The sequence below is a fragment of the Nicotiana tabacum genome, chromosome 1, assembly GCF_000715075.1.
Source record: "Nicotiana tabacum cultivar K326 chromosome 1, ASM71507v2, whole genome shotgun sequence".
Classification (NCBI taxonomy): domain Eukaryota; kingdom Viridiplantae; phylum Streptophyta; class Magnoliopsida; order Solanales; family Solanaceae; genus Nicotiana; species Nicotiana tabacum.
The window spans coordinates 66,501,465-66,526,775 of NC_134080.1; the positions used below are offsets into that span (position 1 = coordinate 66,501,465).

The 25,311-nt window shown below is 36.8% G+C and overlaps 1 protein-coding gene across 1 annotated transcript; it reads left to right on the top strand.

The window, feature by feature from the left end:
• Positions 1-224: 224 nt before the first annotated feature.
• LOC107814766 (putative 1-deoxy-D-xylulose-5-phosphate synthase, chloroplastic) lies at positions 225-18,811 on the top strand. Its single transcript, XM_016640225.2, has 10 exons — positions 225-950; positions 2,004-2,123; positions 2,205-2,369; positions 3,156-3,300; positions 3,799-4,067; positions 5,121-5,403; positions 6,541-6,827; positions 17,291-17,569; positions 17,821-18,105; positions 18,442-18,811. Exons 1-10 carry the CDS (start codon positions 813-815, stop codon positions 18,589-18,591), a joined length of 2,121 nt encoding a protein of 706 aa, XP_016495711.1. The 5' UTR covers positions 225-812; the 3' UTR covers positions 18,592-18,811.
• Positions 18,812-25,311: the final 6,500 nt, after the last annotated feature.

Consider the following 25,311-nt stretch of genomic DNA (forward strand, 5'->3'; position numbering starts at 1 on the left):
AAATTAACACAGACTCTTCCGAGGTAATAAGAATGTTCAACAATGGAAATCATGTTTTTGACTCAATTATCTTTGAATGCAGGTCAATCATCCAAAGGCTAGGAGACGTGGTGGTGAAGCACAGCTAGAAGGGCACCAAGAAGAATTTTTTTGATAGACTAAATGTAACAATAGTTTCTCCTGTGTTTGCTATTTATATTTTTTGGACAGACATCGCAAGAACTGTGGATTGTAATAGTATTACAATCGCTCCTAACACGGGGATCTCGTATACCCCGGTAAACACTGCTACTGTTTACACCCAACATGTGATATTTAATATATGCTAGAAGAACCTCCCCCATTTAACAAAAAAAAAAGTCTACAAATTATGTCATTCTTTTTTATTTGGAAGCCTCTTAGTTTTATTATAAACTTGTTGGTCGCTCAATTCATAATCACTCTAACTTAATGAAATAATCATTATCTTTGTTTTGTAACAATAAAACCACATAACTAAACCCTTTATTTCTCAAAAAATTAAAGAAGCTGTAAAAATCCCAATAAAATACATAGTAAACAAAGGCGATACTTCGACCCATATGCTTATCCTTCACCATCACAAGATTTCAAGAAATGCTCACTCTGCTTGTCCTATTTTGCGCCATTTTCCGGTTGATTTTTAGCTGCCTGTGAATCTCACACTCCAAGACTCCTCCTTCTTTAACAATCCTCGTCCGTATCTTCCAAGTTTTGCATAAATTTATACTCCAACCGTTGAATTACTCTTCACTTTTCTCAGTGTTTTGCCGAATTGGATTGTTTTTTTCTTCATGGTAACTGTTACTGCTCAGTACCCATTTGGTATCTCCCCTCATTTCCATGGAAATTCAAAGGCACTTTCCCCTGAAACGGATTCTGTGAATTTTCTTTCCAGAATTGGATATTCAAGATTGAGTCTTCACTCAAAGGTACTTTTTTATTTCCCTTTTTATCATTTGAGATGTGGTGTTGAGTTATTCTGTTCATGTACTTTTAGTTAGTTTGGAAATTGTTGAATTAGTTGACTAGGAAAATCCTTCTGTAATATATATAGAATTTTCTTAGTTCTGTTAGCTTTTTGCTCTGAGGTTCAGCTTAACAAGAGTGTTGCTTGTGAGGAAGAAGGGATCATAGTGGATTTTTAGGCCAGGTAAGTTGTGATGTAGTTCTAGTTAGGTAAGCATTTGATACACATTATCCATGAGGTAACAGTTGCGATCATGTTGCTGTTTTTATTGGGATCTCTATTTTATTATAAATAGGAGTATCATTTAGCATTTGATAGAAAATGGTGGTGTAACAAGTTGGTGTTCTTGATCAGAATTTGGTCTTGGAATGCGAATGCATCTACATGTTCTTGTTCTACCTATATTTCTAGTTGTTGGCCCTAGCCTCAGGCTAAATGTACCTTGTCCTGTGATTCATGAGGGTTATCCTTCTTTGCGTAGCATATTTACATAGTAGTTACTTATGAGAACACTTTTGAAGTAAGCATTATGAGGCTACTATAATAAATGCGGCTAACTGTTAGGAGCTGGTAGACCGCCCGCCAATAAGAATGAGGATGAATACTTTGTCTAATGAAGCAACGGATACCGTGGTTGGATGTCAGTATAGACTAAAGTGGTTGGTGAGAGTAGTCAGGAATCCGAGCATAGAATCTTGTTCGGTGGCATGCTTTTACTATATCAGTATTGAGAACAGTTTTCAAAAAAGAGAAAAACATATAGCGTGCCATCCCACACTTGTTGCCCCTATTTAATATAACTCTTGGAGAGGTATTTTATTCTACATTTCATGTATTGCGTTTTCTAGGACTCAATTAGAATCCATCCGCGTCTCAAAGACTCTAACACTGATGTAACACAATAGAACACTCATCTGACCATGCATATGCAGTTAAATATTCAACGTCATTGCTTGTGCATATACCAAAAGCTTTTGAGTAACTGTTGTGTCGTCTTCAACTCTTCTTATTGCAGGATCATGTTGCTGAAGTACATTCTTTACCATATGACAGTGATTTCTCTGATGAAAATGAGACAACAGCGATTCTTGATGCAATTGAAAGTCCCATGAACCTTAAGAATTTATCAACTCAGGTCAAATTATTACAAATTGTCCTCATCTGAGCCTTGAAAGTCAAGAAGCCATATTGGCTGACTACAACCAACTTGATGCAGGAACTGAAACAACTAGCTAATGAAGTTCGATCAGAATTATCCTTTATCATTGCAAAAGCTCAAAAACCTTCCAGATCCAGTCTCGCTGTGGTAGAGCTGACTGTTGCTATTCACCATGTATTTCATGCTCCTGTGGACAAAATATTGTGGGATGTAGCTGAACAAGTAAGATCCACTTGGTAATATACCAGAAATGGTAGATCATAATTGTTATAACCCCCAAACACCCCCTCTTTCTGTTGAATATTAATGGTGGAGAACCTTTATTGATTAGGGTTTCAGGTCTATAGTATTATGAGGATTGAACTTAGTTTGATAACATTTTTAATTATAGTATCTGCAATTTCTAAAATAACATGTGAAGCTAGGAAGTTATGCAACTCCAACACTTAGGACTCATATATAAGATGAAATATGAAATAATCATGGTATAAAATTTGGTATTGCTTTATCCAGCATTTGGTTTGTATTCTGAATCTTGCATAGTTAATCTTGGTAAAATTTAAAACACCAACTGGTTTATTACTTTCTTATCGTCTTCTTGAGCAAAGGGTCTACTGGAAACAACCTCTTTACTCCCTCAGGGTAGAGGTAAAGTCGGCGTACACTCTACCCTCTCCAGACCCCACCTGTGGGATTTTACTGGGTGGTTGTTGTTGTAACTGATTTATTATTTTACACCTAACATAGCATGGGATAGTAATACATGGATTAAACACAAAAGGACAAAATTACTCTTTGTCTTTTCCTCAAGCCCATCATCAGCACCTATTTAATCCCATTTTTAGTACAAAGAACCAAACGCCTAATAAAAGCTGCATTACCATCCATGTATTACTAATCCTCGCAGTGCAAATCCCTATATTTCAACCTGCATAAAGCATTGTTTAGGTTCCAATTTGAGAAAGTTTTCTCATGGTAAAAAAGTTTGTAATTTGACATTTTGGACAGACATATGCGCATAAACTTCTCACTGGAAGGAGGCAAATGATGCAAACACTTGGAGATGGCCATCCTGTGTCACCACCAGATTTTGAGAGCGAATTTGACCCCTTCACAGCAGGGCATGGGTGCAATAGCATATCTGCTGGACTTGGTAGTGTCCATGCTTCTACTTTTCCCTTTCTCAGCTAAGAATATCTTTCTTTTGCTTCTTCAATTATTTTTTGGAAATTCCTGACCACTGAAGGTTACTATAAGAAGTTCTTGTTTTAAAATTTAATTCTTGTTACAAATTACTGCATAAAAGTTGCCCGCCTAAATCCATCAAAAATTCAAAAAGTTGTCCAGTTTTGATTCAGAAAAAGATCCATATAGGTGATATGTACAAGTTGGGAATAGTTTTTAAACTTGTTAGAGAATTTCTGATATTATTATTATTAGTAGTACTACTACTTTACTTAACTTATTTTTCACTTCCACTTCTATTTTATTTTGATATGACGATGATATGAGTTGAGCTTGAAGAAAGAAGTGGGGATTCATATAGCCGACCCCAACTTGTTTGTGAGGCGTTGTAGTAATTGTTGTTGTTGTCCAGCTTTGATTTGTCTAATATTCATTAATCATGTAATATTCCTGTCACCTTGAACAGGAATGGCTGTTGCCCGCGATTTTAAGGGGAAGCATGATCGTATAGTGGCAGTGATCAACAATGAAACAACTATGGCTGGCCAAGTTTATGAGGCAATGAGCAATGCGGGCTATTTGGACTCAAATATGATTGTGATATTAAATGATAGTCAGCATTCTTTACACCCAAAGCTTGAGGAGGCTTCTAAGACACCTATTAATGCTTTGTCTAGTACTCTGAGCAAACTTCAGTCAAGTAAATTGTTCCGTAGGTTTAGGGAACTTGCTAAGGTATATCCCTGTTATATTTACATAAGTAACAAAATACCCCTACCCACATTAAATAGAAAAAAACTTGGTCCAAATGCAAAATCCTAATTTGCTATACATGTTGCACAAGTATTATGCCTTTCTCAAGCACCACAAAGAAGAAATCAAAAAATAAGAACATGCAAAAGCTTTATATTCTGCTTTCTTCCTCGAACTTAATTTTCATGAAGAGAGCAGATAAACTTACTGTAGCTTGCAGTTAAGGTTTTTAGGTTCAGGCCGACAAGTTATACATCTGTTGAACCCACAAAATCTACAGAATATTTCTTCGATGTCCACCTCTGCTTTGTTTTAGTAGTTCTACACTTCACTGAGGTCAATCTTGCAGCTCTTTGCCAGTGAATCTGAGAGTTTATGGTAGAATATTGACTTACCGATTTATCAGGAATATTCTCTTCATTTTTCATTTTTCATTTTTCCCTTTTTTTTCACTGTAAATTAAGGAATTTTCTCTCACTTATCAAAAAGCCTCAGAAATGGTAATTGGTTTTGAGTTTGTTTTTGCACATAAATTGTCTTCAAGGTCATGTTGTGAAAGGCCTTTCAGCAAGTGTCTGGTGGTATTTTGGGCACTTGTGCCAGCTATTTATGTGCAGTATATTAATGAGATGATATTGAAACATAATTTTTTTTTCTTGATTGTCGATATTGAAACATAATTAATGTTACTTCATTGAGAAAATTTTGTTGGTGGTTAACATGTTGTCCTTATAGTTCTGTTTATTGCAATTTTACATGGACTCTTCATTTGTTTTTACGCATCCATGTCAAACGGTGAAAGGTGTGTGTATTTCATGCGGATGTTTCGAAAATACACTAAAACTTAGCAGCAAAACTGGACGTAACCATGTGGTTACGCTCGTAGCAGATAGATACGTGTGGAAGAGTCTGTTGGACATATGTTACTATACTGGTTGTAGATAGTGATTAATTTTTATTATCTCGGATAAAGTTATAGTGGTATGTGGTTTATTTCTAGTATTATCATAATCTTGATATCCGCTGCTTTTACAGGGATTAACTAAGAAATTTGGGAAAGGCATGCATGAATGGGCAGCCAAGATTGATGAGTATGCACGTGGTATGATTGGCCCGCCAGGATCAACCCTCTTTGAAGAGCTTGGCCTTTACTATATTGGTCCTGTTGATGGACACAACATTGAAGACCTAGTATGTGTTCTGAATGAAGTGGCATCTTTGGATTCAATGGGTCCTGTTTTAGTTCATGTTATAACCAAGGAAGAGCTAAAAGTAGGAGATAATCAAATGAATGCCGTCACAAATAAAATAATGGAAGGTCTAATCCTGATCTCCTATCCCTTTTCCTTTCTTTCACACTAATGCAGATATAGTGGTAGCAAAATTGATACAATCTCGTCCATAGTTGGAAATGGATCCAAGAGGAGCTTAGCTTTAGACTGAGGTTGCTTCAAGGGGACTCGGAGCAAGCTCAATCCAGAGTTGGGTGTGCTCTTAAAAGGAAGTTCAATATGCATATTTCACTCTTTATGGCGTTAGATGCTTATACAAATATCATATTCATCAATTATATTGTATTACATTATTTTAATACTATATAATTTGAAAGACATCTTTCCGTCTAGCTTTTTAAAATTAATTTGGATCAATAGTTGTTCCAAATAATGGTTGAATAAAATCCTGATTCTCTTCAATGTTTAGATCAATTTCAAAGTAGATTTCTAGTAAAGGTCACGTAAGATCTCACCCTATTCCACATCTCAAGCCGACCTTTTTCCTTTCAAAAGTAATTTGAATCTCTGCCTTTCCATTTATTTGAAAGTGTATGCAAGTACTGTGAGGGGATGATATAACACTTAATGGCTGTGGCTACTAGCTGCGTTACCTTGGCCTCCAAGGCTCCAATAAATTTTTCCTGAACGAAGTTCATAGAAAAATCAAAATTTGGGCGTAAATGATTTGTTGTAATCTAGCACCCAAGGGTCTCCTAGTAGTCAATGAAGTGGGTGCAAACCTTTGAGACTAGGGTTCAAATCTCAGCAGAGACAAAAAAACAAACACTTAGTGAGTTCTTTCCATCTGGCCAAACCTTGGTGGGCAGAACTACCCTTTATCCGTGATGGTAGGAGGTAGCAGGTACCTGGTGGAATAATCGAGGTGGCACACAAGCTGGCTCGGATACTATTGTTATCACCAAAAATAAAAACAAAAAAAAAAAGGATTCGTTGCAATTTGTTTCTGGCCGGGAAGATAGCTTTCAGAAGGAACTTTGGGAAATGTTGAAAATGTAGAAGCAAACTTATTCTGAATAGCAGCTATGTGTTATTTTTTATTTTTGATAAGCAAGAAATCCCTGTGGGCTAGTGGTGCACCATTTGAAACTCGGTGGATGATAACATCTGTGTGTTATTACTATAAATGCTACTAATGGTTCACTTTTTTATGGTCAAAGCAGATGGATCTAGCTCAGATACTATACGTTGTGGTACTCGTACATATAGTGATTGCTTTGTAGAGGCCTTGATATCAGAGGCTGAGAGACACAAAGATATTGTAGCTGTTCATGCAGGCATGGGAATGGAGCCATCATTTCACTTGCTGAAGAATGTCTTTGCAGAGAAGTTCTTTGATGTTGGAATGGCCGAACAACATGCTGTGACATTTTCAGCTGGATTGGCACGTGGAGGGCTGAAGCCATTCTGCATTATTCCTTCAGCTTTTCTGCAAAGAGCCTATGACCAGGTCTCTCTCTCTCTCTCTCTCACACACACACACACAGAGAAAGAAAAAAAAAGAACTAGCACACTCAGAAAGGATGAGAAAATACACAAGGCAGCTAGCGCAAATGTCTTAATAAATGACCTGGTTCCGTTCCTGCCTCCCATGAAATAAGAGGAAGGGTCTTATGCATCAACAACCACCGATCACTTTCATTTGGATCTGCACTTTTTAGCTGTAGCTAGTAAAGGATCAATGGATACCCCAAACACACTAAAGAGTTGGTTCTAGAATTTGTTCAGCAGATTAAACTCATTGAATTGTAAGTTTAGGATTGTGTCATAGTCATAGACGTTGTGATTTAATTTTTGTATGTTACTTAACGCTTCCTATTATTAAAAGAGAAAGAGGAGTATTAAATAAGTGCTACTAACAAGATAGTCCATAGGAAAAGGTTTCACTCAAACATGTATCTAGAAGTACCATATATCATACTGAAGGGGTTGTTTATGCCCTCTTCTGGGAAGAGTTAACATTTCTTTACTATAAGCAGTACTTAGATTTCATAATGGTGGTTGCATTAAGGTTCATACGATGAGCCTTAAAAAGGCAAAAGAAATGGTAGTTGCATTTTCCCTTCTATTTCTCTTTCGGTCCATCTGTTTATCTGACTTAGGAATTCAATTGGAAATCAAGAAATGAGCAATTGAATATAATCTAAGGTGCTTCTGCAAATGTTGTTGTGGTTGCAAGTTTACCAAAAACTCAAACAAACGCAACCAAAGTCCTGGACATTTAGCACCCAAGGGTGTTTGGTCAATGAAGTGGGTTGAGAAGCATAAGGTCTCAGGTTCAAATCCCAACGGAGGCAAAAACACTAGGTGATTTCTTCCCATCTGTCCAAGCCTTGGTGGACAGAATTACGAGGTATTTGTGCTGGTGAGAGGCAGCAAATACCATGTGAAATTAGTTGAGGTGCGTGCAAGCTGGCAGATACAACGGTTATAAAAAAAAGTCCTGAAAATATAAAAATAGGAGTGGTTTAGTTTTCCTTTTCTCTATCAGATCTATTATGTTATTTTTGTCTAGCATCTTTGACTTTAATAGATCATGTTCCTTAGTATTTGAAGTACATCCCGAGAGTAACTTCATTGTTATAACAGTGGAAGGTCGCTTTATTTTATCAGCCTCGCCAGTGAGTCTGAAATCTTGTACTTGCTTGGAATTCCCATATGTTGTTTTAGGTCAAATAATTGTTTGAAGGAAGAAGAATATACGATTAGAAAAATAGAATGCAGGTACAGTGGTGCTTAATTTGTCTTACTCAAAAGAAAAGGTAGAGTGGTGCTTATCCAGAGGAAAAAACAAAGAAGAAAACAAAAAATATGGACAACAAAATGTCTAACTTGGTTCAAACTTATGAAAGTAGATGCTCTCTCTCACAAGCATCGTAATCGGACTTCTATTGAAGAAATGAAGAAAGAAGTGGTTTAATAACTTTGAGAATGTCAGTTGGGCACAAAGTAGAAGGACCAATTTGTTGAAGTAATTCTGATCAATGTTAAATGATCAATGTGTTGATGAATTTTTTGGTCAATAACTTGTGTCATTGATGTTTGTGAGAAAACACGGGAGAAAAATCTTATTCATTCTCTAAAGTGTTGTACAATGCCATATTTATATACAGTAATTACATAATAATAGGTATCTACTTCCCGATGTGGGACACTATACATGACTAACTACTTAACACTCTCCATCAAGCTGGTGCATATCAATCAAATGTGTCGAGCTTGTTAACTAATACGAGAACCAGTAAGAGACTTAGTGAAAATATCTGCTAGCTGATCATTCGACTTCACAAACTTTGTAACAATATCTCCTGAGAGTATCTTTTCTCTGACAAAGTGACAGTCGATCTCAATGTGTTTAGTCCTCTCATGGGACACTAGATTTGACGCAATATGAAGAGTAGCTTGATTATCACACACCAGTTCCATCTTGTTGATTTCTCCAAACTTCAACTCCTTGAGCAACTGCTTGACCCAAACTAGCTCACACGTTGCCATAGCCATGGCCCGATATTTAGCTTCGGCGCTAGATCGAGCAACTACATTCTGTTTCTTGCTCTTCCAATAGACCAAATTACCTCCTACTAGAACACAATATCCAGACGTAGAACGTCTATCAGAAGGTGATCCTGTCCAATCAGCATCTGTGTACCCAACAATCTGCTCGTGGCCTCGAGCCTCGAATAGTAATCCTTTGCCTGGAGCTGACTTTATATACCAAAGAATGCGAACAACTGCATCCCAGTGACTATTACAGGAAGAATCCATAAACTGACTTATAACACTCACCGGAAAAGAATGTCAGGTCTAGTCCCTGAGAGGTAATTCAATTTGCCAACCAACCTCCTATATCTCGTAGGATCTCTAAGAGGCTCCCTGTCCAAGCAGAAGCTTAGCATTCGGATCCATAGGAGTGTCAACAGGTCTGCAGCCTATTTTTCCAGTTTCCTCAAGAATGTCTAAGGCATACTTCCGCTATGAAATAACAATACTTGAGCTAGACTGAACTATCTCAATACCTAGAAAATACTTTAATCTGCCCAAATCCTTAGTCTGGAAGTGCTGAAAGAGATGCTGCTTTATATTAGTAATACCACCCTGATCATTGCCAGTAATAACTAGTGTTATTAAAAGCGAGCGCTTCTCGCCTAAAGCGTAGAAGCGAGGCGAGGCGAGGAGTATACACTTTTCTGCCCTGAAGCGCATCATCTGTAAAAAAACGCACGCTTCAGGCAAAAAAGCGAGAAGCGAGGCAATGGAAAAAAGTGAGAAAGCTCGCTTAAGCGAGATCCAATGGCTGCCTAGGGTTTTTTTAAAAAAAAATTGCAAATACACTTACGACATTTCTTCCAAACACATCTGCTTCTCTGCTGCGACGACTCTTTTCTTCTCTCAACTGCTGCAAGCCTTGAGTTCTTGTCTTCTCTCAGGTAAGTTTCTCTTCTTCTCCTTCTTCTCTTTCTTCTCTTCTTTTCCTCTTCTGATTTCCTCTGCTACTGTTCGACTCCTCGCATCTTTTCTCTTTTTCTCTTTCTCTTCTTCCTTTCTATTTTTTTCAGTTCTTCTTTTCTATCCTACCTCGTTTTTTTAGGGTTCTACTCTATCTTTTTTTTAAAATTTCTACTGTTCACTGTTCGACTCCTCTCCTCTTTTTTCTTCTTCTCTTTCTCTTCTTCTTTTCTAATTTTTTTCAGTTCTTTGTTCTGCGCTGTTTTCTATTAAAAGCGAGGGCTTTGTTTGTTTTTTAAATTTCATTTGTTCACTATGCTTCTGCTTTATTTTTCTGATGTTCACTATTCTGCACTGTTCACTGCTCTGTTTTCTGCTGTTCACTGTCATGCCATGTTTTAACAATTCCTTTTGTGATTTGGTTTTGCATTTGCTTAATATGTTATGACTTTTGAGGATTATTGACTATCTAGTTTTAGTATCTATTATTTACTTCTTAATTTAAGAATTGAAACATTTGCTTAATATGTTATTTTTAAGCGCGCGCGGGGGTGCTTCACATGAAAAAAACGCGTGCTTTGCTTCACGCTTCTCGCTTTTTTCCGCTTCTCGCCCTCCAAAACACTGGTAATAACAATATCATCAACATAAACTACCAGATAAATACACAGATTAGGAGCACAATGCCGATAAAACACGGAGTGATCAGCTTCACTACGAGTCATGCCGAACTCCTAAATAATTGTGCTGAACTTACCAAACCAAGCTCGAGGGGACTGTTTCAAACCATATAGTGACCTGCCCAACCGGCATACAAGACCACTACACTCCCCCTCCCCCTGAGCAACAAAACCAGGTGGTTGCTCCATATAAACTTCTTCCTCAAGATCACCGTGGAGAAAAGCATTCTTAATGTCTAACTGATAAAGAGGTCAATGACGTACAACAGCCATGGACAAAAAGAGACGAACAGATGCTACTTTAGCCACGGGAGAGGAAGTGTCACTATAATTAAGCCCAAAAATGTGAGTGTATCCTTTTGCAACAAGATGAGCCTTAAGCCGATCAACTTGGCCATCCGGACCGACTTTGACTGCTTAAACCCAACGACAACCAACGGTAGACTTACCTGAAGGAAGAGGAACAAGCTCTCAAGTGCTACTCGCATGTAAAGCAGACATTTGTCAATCATAGCCTGTCGCCATCCTTGATGAGATAGTGCCTCACCTCTAGACTTAGGGATAGAAACAGTGGACAAAAATGATATAAAAGCAGAATGAGGTGATGACAGGCGATGATAACTTAAACCGACATAGTGGGGATTAGGATTAAGTGTTGATCGTACACCTTTGCGGAGTGCAATTGGTTGACTAAGAGGAGACAAGTCCGTAGTAGGTGCAGAATCTGATGCGGAGCGTGAATCACCCGGTCCTGATGCTGGATGTGGACGACGATGATAAGTCAAGAGTGGTGGAGCTGTAGAAGGTTGAACTGGACTAGGTGGTGGAACTAGAGTGGAGCTATAGGTGGTGGAGCTGCAACTGGAGCTGTTAGGTGGAGCTATAGGTGGTGGAACTGCAACTGGAGCTGTTGGTAGTGGAGCTGGAGTTGTAGAGGAAGATGAATGGGAGATAGTGACTGAATCTCCAAAAGATGAAACTGGTAGCACCTCAGAAATATCTAAGTGATTACCCGGACCTGTGAAATATGATTAGGTTTCAAAGAAGGTAACATCAGAGGACATAAGGTACCACTGGAGGTTAGGAGAATAGCATCGATACCCCTTTTGTGTTCTTGAGTAACCCAAAATACGCACTTAAGAGCACAAAGAGCTAACTTATCTTTTCCTGGAGTAAGGTTATGAACAAAACATGTGCTTCCAAAGACACGGGGTGGAAGAGAGAACAAAGGTAAGTGGGGAAACAGGACAGAGAATGGAACTTGATTCTGGATAGCTGAAGATGGCATACGATTAATAAGATAGCAAGATGTAAGAACTGCATCCCCCAAAAACGCAATGGAACATGAGATTGTATGAGTAGGGTACGAGCAGTTCCAATAAGATGTCTATTCTTTTCTTTCAGCTACCTCATTTTGTTGAGATGTGTATGAACAAGATGTTTGATGAATAATCCCATGGGAGATCATAAACTGCTGAAATGGGGAAGACAAATACTCTAGGGCATTATCACTATGAAATGTGCGGATGGAAACCCCAAATTGATTTTGAATTTCGGCGTGGAAAATAAAAAACAACTCAGATCGATTTCATCAAAAATATCCAAGTGCACCTGGAATAATCATCAATGAAACTGACAAAGTAGCGGAATCCCAAGGTAGAACTGACCCGACTAGGACCTCAAACATCTGAATGGACTAAAGTAAAAGGTGACTCTGCTCGGTTATCAAGACGTCGAGGGAAATGGGAGCGAGTATGCTTACCGAGCTGACATGACTCACACTCTAGAGTGGACAAGTGAGATAACCAAGTGCCATTTTCTGAAGTTTTGACAAGTTGGGATGTCCCAACCGTTTATGTAATAAATTTGGTGAATCGGTAACAGGACAAGTTGTTGAAGGAAGACAAGATGTGAGTCCATGTGATTTTGCAAGGATAAGGTAATAGAGTCCATCTGATTCACGCCCGGTACCAATGATTCGCCCTGTATTGCATTCCTTATAAAAACAAGGCCATCAAGAAATAAAACAGAGCATTTAAGTGATTTGGCTAACGACTAGCGGCTATGAGATTGAAAGGACTACCGGGAACATAAAGAACTGAATCTAAAGGTAAGGAAGGAAATAGACTTGCTTGACCTATTCCAGTTGCCACAGTTTGAGATCCGTTGGCCATTGTGACTGTTGGAAGATATTGAGAATATGAAATAGTAGTGAAAAGAGATTTGTTACCAGAATTATGATCAGATGCACCTGAATCAATGACCCAAGACTCAGAGGTTGAAGATTGGGAGACACAAGTCACGCTACTATCTGTTCGAACAACGGAAGCTATCTCTGAAGATGTATGTTTACATGCTTTGTACTGAAGGAACTCAATATAATCCGGTAAAGAAATCATTTGGATTGGATTCAATGAATTGGATCCAACGGATTGTGAGTTAAAGGCTTCTGATACGAGTGCTATTATAATGTTACGCTGAAAAAGTAGAAATTTTCGGGAAATTATTGTTCACGCCGGAAAAAATATAAAAGCGGTCGGAATTTGATTTAAATTGGATGGGTATGCTCGGATTTGCAAGGAGAAGACACTGTCCTAAAGAAGTTTTCCCAAATTTTGGCAGGAAACTGCCTCACGCGCCGGCCCGTGGGCGTCGGAGCTTCGCCGGAGAATTTTTTATGGGTTGGTCGCTGAGAATTTTTGCACAATACTGACGAATAATGGCTTTTTACTTGCGGCAAACTTGTGTTTGCCGGAAAAAGACTTCCAGTTGATTGATTTCTCTTCCCGGAGTCGCTGGAATTTATGCACAGCGATAAATCTCTTGTGATTGCTCTGATACCATGTGATAAAGCATGGGAGAAAAATCTTATTCATTCTATAAAGTGTTGTACAATGTCATATTTATATACCGTGATTACATAATAATAGGTATTCACTTCCCGATGTGGGACACTATACATGACTAACTGCTTAACAATGTTGTATTTAACTTCATCAAATGCTTGTTTGTTTTCCCTTCCCCCTCCCACTTTTTCTTTATATGTTGGTTCTTCTTTTTTATCGTTAATGTTGGTTTTATGACATTGTTCTGCATTTTGATTTGGCTGGCACTTCTTTTTGCAGATAAAAATCAAATGTCTTCTAAGATAGGAATGTATTTTAATGTCACGATCTAAATTTTCCACCGAAGGATATCGTGATAGCACCTAGTCTCTAAGACTAGGTAAGCCTAACATGCATGGAGAAATAGAGGAAATAATAATAGAACATCAATTTAAACCAACTAGCTATCATAAAGAACTTTAACAAATACTGTTGGCAATAACTCCCAAAATTTAGTGAGACTGAGTCATAAGCTCTACGTGAACATATTGAAACATCCCTAATACATCATTGTCTAAATAAAGAGTATGCAATAGAAAAACAAGGACAGAGGGTGACTCTGAGGCCTGCGAATGCCGGACAGGTATACCTTGAAGTCTCCGAGATAAATAGCCAAATGACTGATTCCTAGCCTGATATGAGGTACCTGGATCTGCACAAAAAGATGTGTAGAAGCGTAGTATGAGTACACCATAACAGTACCCAGTAAGTATCAAGCCTAACCTCGGTAGAGTAGTGACGGAGCCAGGTCAAAACACCTACTAGGATAAGAAAAAGAAGTTGAACTAGTATAATACAGTCTAAGAATGGACACAAGAAAAATGAGGCAATAAAGAAATACAACAAGATAGACTACAATTGAATTTAAAGCAAGAAATGCAATAAGGAAGAAACACATAGTAAGAACATCAAGAAAACAATGCGGACAAATACAAGTGAGGTAAATGAGAGATAACAACAAGAATCACAGCCGAGTTACCGCCTCGTAATCTCATTTCACAATCACGATCACAATCTTTCCTTATACCGCCGCGTGAGCCTTACATTTAGATAGTTTTGAAAACAGTTTTCCCGAAATACCTACATGCACTTTAGCCCACTTTATGTCGCCGCGTGGCTTCAAGTAATTCCCTTACTAGCAACATGCACATAAATCCCACTTTATGCAGCCGCATGCACATTAACCCCTATTCTTATACTGCCGCATGCGCATTAATATTATAATATAATCACAACTCGCACCACAAGTGCCCATATGCCACAACTTGCCAAAAGAATCAACAATACCAAACCCTCAGGGGTTGGCCTGGTGGCAATTGACTTGAGCCTTGGGGTTTGCTCCCTTTCAAGGTCTCAACTTCGAAACCCACTGGGTGCAAACAATTTCTGAGGGCCATCGGACTGGGTAAAACCTGAATTAACCATGGTGTACTTGCGGGAAACTCCTTGTCGAGGACCTGTGCACCCTCGGGATTAGTCGGGGCTCTTAGAGATTCGGACACCCGGTGCAAATCAAAAAAAGAAAAGAATCAACAATACCAATGTTTCCACAACAAATAGTCCATGGCTCAACCACATTGTGTACAAGAGTCTCAACAATAGCAAACTGAGAGTGAATAGCTCAACAAGAATGGTATTTCAACAATTAACAACTTTGCCTCAATGTGATCACGGCTTTTTACAACTTCAACACCAATAACTCAACAAGAAGTTATTCCATGAAAACAACAAGTTCGAGTAAACAATTCAACAATTAAAGAAGTAATAGGCAAAAAGGAAAACAATAACTTCAACTAAAGCATATAAGAGCAAATAACAAGTAAAAGGTGGAACAAGAGTTAACAATGTCAAATAAGGCATGTGAGGGTAGACTAATGATGGAAATTGTAACATGCTATGACAATTCAATTAAAGGCTAAAGAGTCCAAATAGCCTAAACTGGTCAAATACCACATATAGCCCGTGTACCCACTCGTCACCTTGCGTACACGGCTTTCACATATCATAAATAGCACAATCAACCCAAATCCTAAGGGATAGTTCCTCCCAACAAAGTTAGGCACGATACTTACCTAAAACAAGCTAACTCAACCACTAGTAAGCCTTTTCTGCGACTATCCAACTCCGAACGGCTCGAATCTAGCCAAAATAACTTTATACCATAAATACAAACCATAGGAAACTATTCCGGATAATAAAGTTGCAATCTTTAAAAAAAATCAAAAAGTCAATCCCTGGCTCGCATCTCGGAACCGACCAATCTTACAAAATCCGAACACCCATTAAATAACGAGTCCAACCATACTAAAATTATTCAATTCCGGCCTCAAATCGACCTTTAAATCCTCAAATTACAACTTAGGAAGTTTTCACAAAATTTCCTAAATTTTTCCACCTCAAAACACTAATTAAATAATAAAAACAATGATGGATTCATGTATAATAATCAAATCCGAGTCAAAAACACTTATCCCGATCAACTCCTTGAAAATCCCTTCCAAAATCGCTCAAAACCGAGCTCTATGGTATTCTAACCTCGATTTGCAATTAAATATCTGCTACCCAGTGATTACTCTACGCGATCGCGATGGCAGAACATCCCAAGGCTTCGCGATCGCGGACTACTCCACGCGAACGCGATGAACAATGCGTGCCTCAGCACAATCTCCCCTCCTTCTACGCGATCGCGATACATTACCCGCGTTTGCAGTGCACAACATTCCAACCTTCCGCGAACGCGTCCTCATTTATGCAATCGTGAAGAGCAATTACCATCTGCCAACAAGGACCCTACGCGATCGCGGCTGAACCTTGGCGAACACAGTGAAGGAAACCATAAGCACAGAAAACCAACAATCTCAATACATGAACAAATGGTCTAAACCCAATCCGAAACACACCCGGGGCCCTCGGGACCCCCTTTGAACATACCAACAAGTCCTAAAACACGATACGAATTCGGTCGAAGCCTCAAATCACATCAAACAACACCAAAACCACGAATCGCACATCTATTCAAGCCTAATGAACTAACTTCCAACTTCTAAAACTAATGCCGAAACATACCAAACCAACTCCAAATGACTTCAAATTTTGCACACAAGTCATAAATGACACAACGGACCTATTCCAGCTTCCGAAGCCGAAATCCGTACCCGACATCAATAAAGTCAACTCTCAGTCAAACTTCTCTACCTTCCAAACCTTTAACTTTTCAACTTTCACCAATTCAGGCCAAAACGACCTACGAACCTTCAAATCAACTTCCGGACATACATCTAAGTCCAAAATCACCATACGAAGCTATCGGAACCATCAAAACTCCATTCCGGAGCCGTCTACACAAAAGTCAAACTCCGGTCAAATCTTTCAACTTAAGCTTCCAACTTTTAGTCCCAACCACTCCAAAACTCACCCGAAACTAAACCAACCATCCTGGCAAGTCACATAACCACAATATAACATAGAGGAGTTAATAAATAGGGGAACGAGGCTAAAATACTCAATAACGACCGACCGGGTCATTACATTTAAGCTTGTTTATCGATAAACAACACCGTATTAACATGCAAATAAGTTAAGATTTCCAATGTTTGCAATTAAATTGGTCTACTGATATTTGGTAATATTGAGCTTGTTTTTCAATATACAGTGAATAACATGTAATTAAATTAAGATTTCCACCTCCTGCGATGAATCAGCCAGCTGGTATCTGGTAAAATTAATTCTGGTCTTTACTTGTCTACATTTTGATAGCTTCCAACTTCAATTTTGTCCGGGCACAATTAATTGACGACTCTTTTATATGTTGTACCGAAGGAATGTTTTCAATTTGAGGACCAGAGTGTTAAGATAAACTATAATTTTCTAAAGTTTTCTTCATGTTTTACTGGCATCCTTAGGTCATCCATGATGTAGATCGGCAGAAGGTTCCTGTGCGTTTTATTATTACAAGTGCTGGATTAGTAGGATCTGATGGTCCTACACAATGTGGGGCATTTGATATAGCATTTATGTCCTGTTTGCCAAACATGATTGTGATGGCTCCTTCTGATGAAATTGAGCTTTCTCATATGGTTGCAACTGCTGCCCTTATTGATGACCGGCCAGTTTGCTTCCGCTACCCTCGCGGTGCCCTTTCAGTGACAGACCATTCCTCGGGTAGTGGAATTCCCATTGAGGTAATATTTCGTCAAAGACATCTAGAAAAGTTCTGACTCGTCCATAACAAAATAGTTTAGAGCAGGTATTACTCTAAGTTATGTGACATATTTAAGTAGTTTATCCGACAATCACTTGTTTGGATAACATGATCAGTCTACATAAAACAATCAAAATAGCCCTTCGTATTTGAATTTAATTAGTTAGAGATTTAGTCCACCTTGCTTGAATATTGCATTTATACACTTCTTATTTGGTGATCGAGGAGCAGGTTGGCAAAGGGAGAATACTTGCAGAGGGTAAAGATATTGCTTTACTTGGCTATGGTTCCATGGTACAAAATTGTCTTAGAGCTCAATCTCTTCTTTCGAAGCTTGGTGTTGAAGTGACTGTCGCTGATGCAAGGTTCTGCAAGCCCCTTGACATAAAGCTACTTAGACACTTGTGCAAAAACCATTCCTTTCTAGTTACAGTCGAGGAAGGCTCTATAGGAGGATTTGCTTCACATGTTGCACAGTTCATCTCACTTGATGGGCAGCTTGATGCAGGAATTAAGGTAGATTTTATATCGTCTCTGAATCAATTTCTTATATGATAGCTACAAATTTTCTTTGATAGAAACATTTCAACAATGGAAGTATGATCTGTTTTCCGGCAACTCTTCTGACTCGTGAGTTACTAATATTTCGTGGAATGCTAAGATTAAATATGTCCTTCCCCCCACCCCCTTCCTTTCCAAGCTCACTCATTCCACATTACTGAATCTAAATGAACATCTTTTACTTTGAGTTTATTCTCAAACTCCATGTTTTCCTCTATATCATCTCTAAATGTTATTTCATATGTTACTATATGGTCTGAGATTAAAGCTTAAACTTCTTTCTGTTCTTAGTGGCGGCCAATCACTTTGCCTGACAACTACATCGAGCAAGCATCACCAACGGAGCAGCTTGCTGTTGCAGGGTTGACCGGAAATCACATAGCTGCAACTGCATTGAGTCTGCTTGGCCGTAATCGTGAAGCTCTTCTCTTGATGTGTTAAATTGTATTTCTTTGTTGTTGTGAAGTGTATATATCTAAGGCGCTCTCATACCATCTTATGAAGTGTATAAGGAAAAATACAGAATGTAGGAGAAGGGAAAAAAGAAGAAAATATAAACAGAACATGAGAAAGTTTTGTTACAGGAAAAAAACAGTCTGTATCTATGAGACTAGATGCAACAATGTGCCATAGAAAGAAAATGTGACCCCTTTTCCTCCCAGCTCCAACACCCCTCATCTCTTGAAGTTTTATTGACAAATCACTAGTCATTTAAAAAGGTATAATTTGCTGGTATTTCTGTAATGCCAGGTAAAGATGGAAAAAAGAAGAAAAGAAAAGAAAATTGATGAAGCTACTGCCTGTACAAGTGAAGTAATGAAAGTTAATACATGTGAAGAATTTTTGTAACTAAAAAAAATTCCAAAGTATCATAATTCTGGTAAGTACTAGAGTTGTCAAAATGGGCTGGCTCATAAGGTTGCTACAATCCAAACCCGCTAGCTTCATGGAGATTGGATACTTTCTCTAATGAGCTAAAAATATTTTCCATCAAATGGGGAAAATAAATGACTTTCCTCCCTTATGAAAAAGAGTCGTTTTCTTAGTAATTCTTTTAATGCTTAGTTTTTTATTACTTGCGCTAATTAACATCTAAACATTATTACTCATATTTAATATTCAAAAATTTCATCAACCCTCTGATTTGTTAAAATTATTATTGATCTTTAATATATATTTTTTATCAGAAAATATTTTCTACTTATCAACCACACCAGAAATTATTTTTAAGGAAAATATTTTTGAAGGAAAATAACTTCTGTTATTCTAAAGTCCATACACATCGAATTATCAAGGTCCTTTTGCCCTTATAGGGCCTTTGTTGGTTTACAATGAACATTTTGTGTTCTATGAGCTATTTACTCATACAACTTTATAGGGATCTACCAGCTATGTCCATTTATAAGCAGCTCATTACAAAAATTGGCAAATTCATAAAATATTACTAATATTAGTCAAATATCACTAGTATTAGCCAATTAGCTATTTGTGGCAAAAACAATGTTTACTTTTTGCTTCCTTTTGAATGGGTATTATTAGAATAGATTGGGTACATCTTAAGGAGCTTGAATATCAGTTTTGGGATGATTTGGTGAAGTTTCGAGATGATTTGAATTGAAAATTCGAAGTAAAAACTGAACATGAAACAAATGATATGTGTATCATTTGTGTATCATATTTGTATCAATTGGGTATCACATGTATATCCATGTATACCTGTGTGTGAGATACATGCGTGATACATATTTGATACACGTGTCACAGAAGAATTATTTAAACTCGATTTAATTACGAATTTTGATACAAAACCAACCCAAATCACCTCCAATCTTCCTCAAATGTTGTATATTGACTTACATATTTGTTTTCAATGAATTTCAACTATACCCATTGAAAAAGTTCCTGTTTTGCTTAGATTTTTGGAATATTGTATGTTTTTATTTCATCACCTTATTTGCTACCTTATCCATGAGATTTCCTTTCCGTCTTGCATCTAATGTTGTTAATCACACTTTAAAATATGGAAGGTGATTTTTGCATGTGATTCTTTGAGAGAAAGAACCTTACTTATTTGGTTTTTCAATTTTTATATGTACTTTGCTAGTTTTGGTAAGTCTATGACTAATGGTTAGAGGCCGGTAAGTTGAGACTTATTGGGACATTTGTGTAAGTTTCCCAACATTATATTCTATTTGTGCAAACTGCTCATTTCATTTTTATGATTTTTTTTTTTTCATTTTTCCTTTCTCATGTACTTAGATGGAGAAGTTCTTTTTCCTGCTTGTTCAGTGTTAAACTTCTACAAATAAAAAAATTACCGCTAAAGTACATCCAGTAGACCAGTACCTATAGCCAAAATTTATTTTTTTAAACAGAAGTATCATCCAAATTAGCATTCTCAGAGATGAAAAGTGAGATTTCTATATCTTACAATCTATTAATGTTTACATGCAGTTATAAGAGGTAGTAACTAAGCAGAAAAAAGAAATAGCTCAATGAGAATTGAGGAAAAAAATAAAAATATCACTGGTAGTAAACGAACATTACATAAAACAAAAAGACAAGATTCTTATTTTATTCTTTCAATTAATCCAAATGAATTTTGTTGGACAACCCTCTTTATTTGATTGACTTCTTTTTTGCATATCTGAGACTGACTACTTCTCCTTGATTACTCATGTGACTTGTCACATGCATAAAAGCAAGGAATAGGTAACAGATTATTATAATTCCATGTCATGGTATGTTTTTCCTTACCTAATAAAATAAGGCAAAATACATGTGTTTCCCCATAACCTTGTTCGGAAAATTTGATTACACACTGAAACTTTACTAGCATTTATTTACTCTCCTATTCTTGTTTGAAGTGAAATAAATACCATCAGAGATAATATCAATCTCACAATGTGAAGCGCATTACACACGCGCCACATCGAAAATTATTAAATTTTAATTTGTTATTCCTTTTCGTTCTTTTTGTTTATTCACGATTTTTCATTTTCCTGACATATATTTTTATACACTAATTAATCACTAAAGTCAACAAACATGGACATGGGGAAGAAATAGAAGGAAGGTGGGGGGGGGGGGTAGGGGCGGCAGCTTTATGTTTTATTGGATAGCAACTCTCCACGCGGATCCATGTCTTTTTAAAATTTTATGCGCCTTTATTTGTTTAGACATTTTTTTTTTTTTGGTCAAGTCAGCATTTGAGGGAGTAGTATTTTTTTTCACTTCAAACAAGAATAGGGGCAAATAAATATCCGTAAAGTTACAGTGTGCAACCAAATTTTTCAAACAACGTATAGAGAGGAGCGTATGTATTTTGCCAATAAAGTAATAAAACTAACCAACCACATGAAGGGTCAGAAACAACAAATCACATGCAGTAAGTGTACTTACTTCTTTTTCTGTTCTAAGGATCAAATCATGACGTTCATGCATGAAGATGCAAGATTTGGATAACCTTTTTAGTGTATCATTTTTATCAATTCATTTTCCTTTCTATACCTTATATTCACATTATTTCTAAACCTTTTTTTTTGCACTTCCCCATATTCTTCTTTTTTTTTTTGCACTTCCCCATATTCTTTTATTGATCTTGATCCTTGCAATATATCTTTCAAATCCTAATTTTCTGTTCATATGTTTAATTTGTTTTCGGAAAAAACAAAATCACCGGTCAGTATTTTTTACCTTAGACTAGGGCTGAATAATAGTTTTAGTTCACCTCCTCCTTCTTGAAAAACAAATACGACTAAATATTTAGTGAAGGTAAAATAATATTGGAAAGAGCCAATATGTCATATAGTATAACTGAGTACCTGTATGCGTATTTGTGTAATCTCATTAACATCTTTAAAGCACTTTTTGCACACAATATTAAAAATTTGTGAACACTTAATTTTTGCACTATTTTGACATATCCCAAAGTCATTAGTGTTTTGTTATTTTAACTATTTTTCTTAATTTTTATGTCTTTATTTGCATATTTTCTATCATAAAAAATATCAAAAAATAGTTCTCTTTTATTTGTGCATTTAAGGAATTAACTAACTATTCAATTGGTGAATTAACCTAGTTAATTGATCATTTGAATAAGTTATTTAATTAATTTATTTGTTTTGTGTAAATTTAGTTTAATAAATAGCATTAAGGAAGAAACTGGGCCAAATTTGAAAGAGAAATATGGCCAAGAGTGCAAGACAAGGGGCTGTCATGGGAAAATTTAAAACGACGTAATTTCAAGACAAAATTACGTCGTTTTAGTTAAGTGAATCAAAATTCATCATGGCCATTCATTTCATCTTAATCTAATGGTCCAAATTTATCCTTAACCAAAATATAAAAAGCCTAAAATCAGATTTTTGGCCCTCATTTACACACCCAACCCAAAACCTTAGCCCCCTTTCTTCTCTCCCCACTCTCTGTCGCCGCCGCCTTTCACCATGGCGGCGCCACCGTCCTCCGGCGGCCAAACGCCCTCCATCCAACAACGTCCTCTTCTCCTTTTCTTTCTCTACATGGATCCAAGCCTCATATCCTCCAAAACTCCATCAATCTCCATAAATCTAAGAAAATTTGAAACCCTAGCCGCAACTTTTTTCATAAATTCGAAAATATTGAGCCCTTTTCTCCACTTAATTTTTACATACATAGATAGAGTTCACATTATTATCAAGTTGGCATCCCACCACTGTTTCGGTCACTTAGATTGTAAAATGGTAAAAATCCTAATCATTTTCCTCGCCATTGTTTTTTTTCTTTATGATTGTTTGTAGGATTTTAGTATAGTTCCAGGTTTGTTAGTGATTATCTAATTTAATTTAGTTTCTGATTTTGTCCTTGTTTAAGTTGGTTAGTTTTAATGTTCTCATTGTCTAGTACATCATTTCTTTTTGGCCTTAATCGTTAAGTTCTGTCCCTTCTCATTGGTTTTAGTTTAGTCGTCGTGTGTTGTAATTGAGTGATGTCTCTGGATGTTAACTGAAATTTCAATATCCGGACTATAACTGAAATCCCAATCTCTGCCCCTTTTTGTTCTGTTTTGCTTATGATTAACTTAGCATCTAGTTAATTTAGGTTTTGTTTCGTGTTATTATTTAGTGCAATGTTATTTCTGATTTTAGTGCTTAGTTAGCATTTAGTCGGGCTTAGTTTAATTGATGCTTCTAGTTTAATTTCTGCATTAGAGTGGAATTAATTGTTAAAGTTTATTTTTGAACTTTCTGCTTTTGTGATTGCTAAATCAGTGTAGAGTGATATAAAGGAATAGAGCTGAAGGGTAGTAAAAGGTAAATGATAAAGTAGGGTACATGTTTGGTTTACTTTTTACTGTTTGTGGACTATTTGGAGTACAATACTCCAAACATTGTTCATAGTTGGTAAAAGTTTGTCCTTTGGACAGATTTTTTACCAAAAAATCCGTCCTTTGAATAGTTTGGACATATTTTTGGTGGAAAATTTGTCCAAAGGACAGATTGGTAATAATAATTCAAGGTCTTCCCTCTCCTATAAAGAGAGGGTCTTTTCTTTTACTTTAAAAAAAAAGAATTAGAGAGCATTTTACTAAGTTTTCAGCATTTACAATAGGTTTTAGGCAAGGAAAACATCAAGAGTCTTGGTTTCCTTTGTTTGTTTTGGTCTAAAACACATAGCTGATTCTCTGGATTAACTTTTGAGTTCACTTCTGGTGTTGAATTTGTTGCTGGTCGTGCTGCTATTTGTTGTCATTTGCTGCGTTTGGTTAAGGATTTATCCGAGTTTTGCACTGCTGTCTTTTCTATATTATGCAGCAACATAAGGTAACTTTCAAGCTTTGTAATGCAAATCTTTGAATGGAAATTGTGATGTTTTGAATATGCTCAACTGTTGGACTGTTTAAGATTGTTTGTTCATAGTTAGTAAGCAGGTAAAAGTGTTTTACTTTTCACTTCATAAAGATTGTTAAAGACTTGCATTAGGAAAAAAAAGAATGAAACAGTAAACTTGTTAAGAAGTTTGTATAACTCTGTTTCAAATTCAAGGTAATAATTTATTTTAATCTAAATGCTTTATAGCTTAAAGTGCTATTTTCCATTTGATAAAAAATGTTTCTCCTCCAATGTAGAAATTCATGTCAAAAATTCCACTTGTGTAGCGTGATATTTAACATTCAATAATTTAATTTAATAATTTCATACCATACCTATTAGTTTTAGTTAATTTTAATTTAGTTAATCCTTTATTAAAAATCGCGGATTCGCTTGCGTAGCACGGTAGCGATATTTAATAAATTTCCAAAAGCTAATTTTTCCTCAAAAGCACAATTGTAGTGATTTTTCAAAAGTAATAACGTGCTAATAATTCTTTGTCATGACTGCGGATTCACTTGCGTAGCGCCGTTATGACTAAATTAATAAAATTCGTCTCGATCACGCATTCGCTTGCGTAGTGTGGTTATGACATCTTATTATTTAAAATTTTCTTTAATTTACATAATAATCTGGATATAAAAGCGGCAATGTAAAAATATATAAAGCATATAAATATCAATTTGTCCAAAATTAATTCAAGCCAAATTGTAAGTCAATAAAGTGACCGTGCTAGAACCACGGGACTCGGGGAATGCCTTGCACCTTCTCCCCGGTCAACAGAATTCCTTACCCGAACTTTATTTTCGCGGACCAATAAAAATAGAGTCAACTTTCCTTTGACTAGGGATTTAAATAAAAGGTGACTTGGAACACCGTAAACCAATTCCAAGTGGCGACTCTGAACAATAAAATAATCCCTATTTCAAAATTGTCACTTTAATTGGAAAAACCCTTTAACCCACAATCCTTAACACATATCTTATTCTCTCGGGGGTAGAAAAGGGGTGTGACAGCTCTAGCGATTCTTCTAGGGACTTACCAGAATTCGAGCTTGTACATGTTGACTTTTATTTGGCTTTATTAATTTTGTATATATTATGATTCATTTGTGCCTAATGTGCTACCTGTTTGCTTTTTACTACTTCGATATTGTTGAATTGTACATATAAACTGTCTTCTCACGCACCCCCCTCTGAGTCTTCTTGAAATTAAAAATTGGGCATTTGCTTGACATAGCCCGCTTTCTTTGAGATAGCCGAGGTGCTTGTCACCCGGTGGTGAAGGATTTTAGTCACACATATTTTAG

Excerpts from the sequence above, each read along its gene's own strand:
- LOC107814766 (XM_016640225.2), top strand. The coding sequence starts at position 813 with ATGGTAACTGTTACTGCTCAGTACCCATTTGGTATCTCCCCTCATTTC. Across the intron at positions 4,068-5,120 it reads GGTTTAGGGAACTTGCTAAG|GGATTAACTAAGAAATTTGG; the intron begins GTATATCCCTGT and ends CTGCTTTTACAG. Across the intron at positions 18,106-18,441 it reads AGCTTGATGCAGGAATTAAG|TGGCGGCCAATCACTTTGCC; the intron begins GTAGATTTTATA and ends TTCTGTTCTTAG.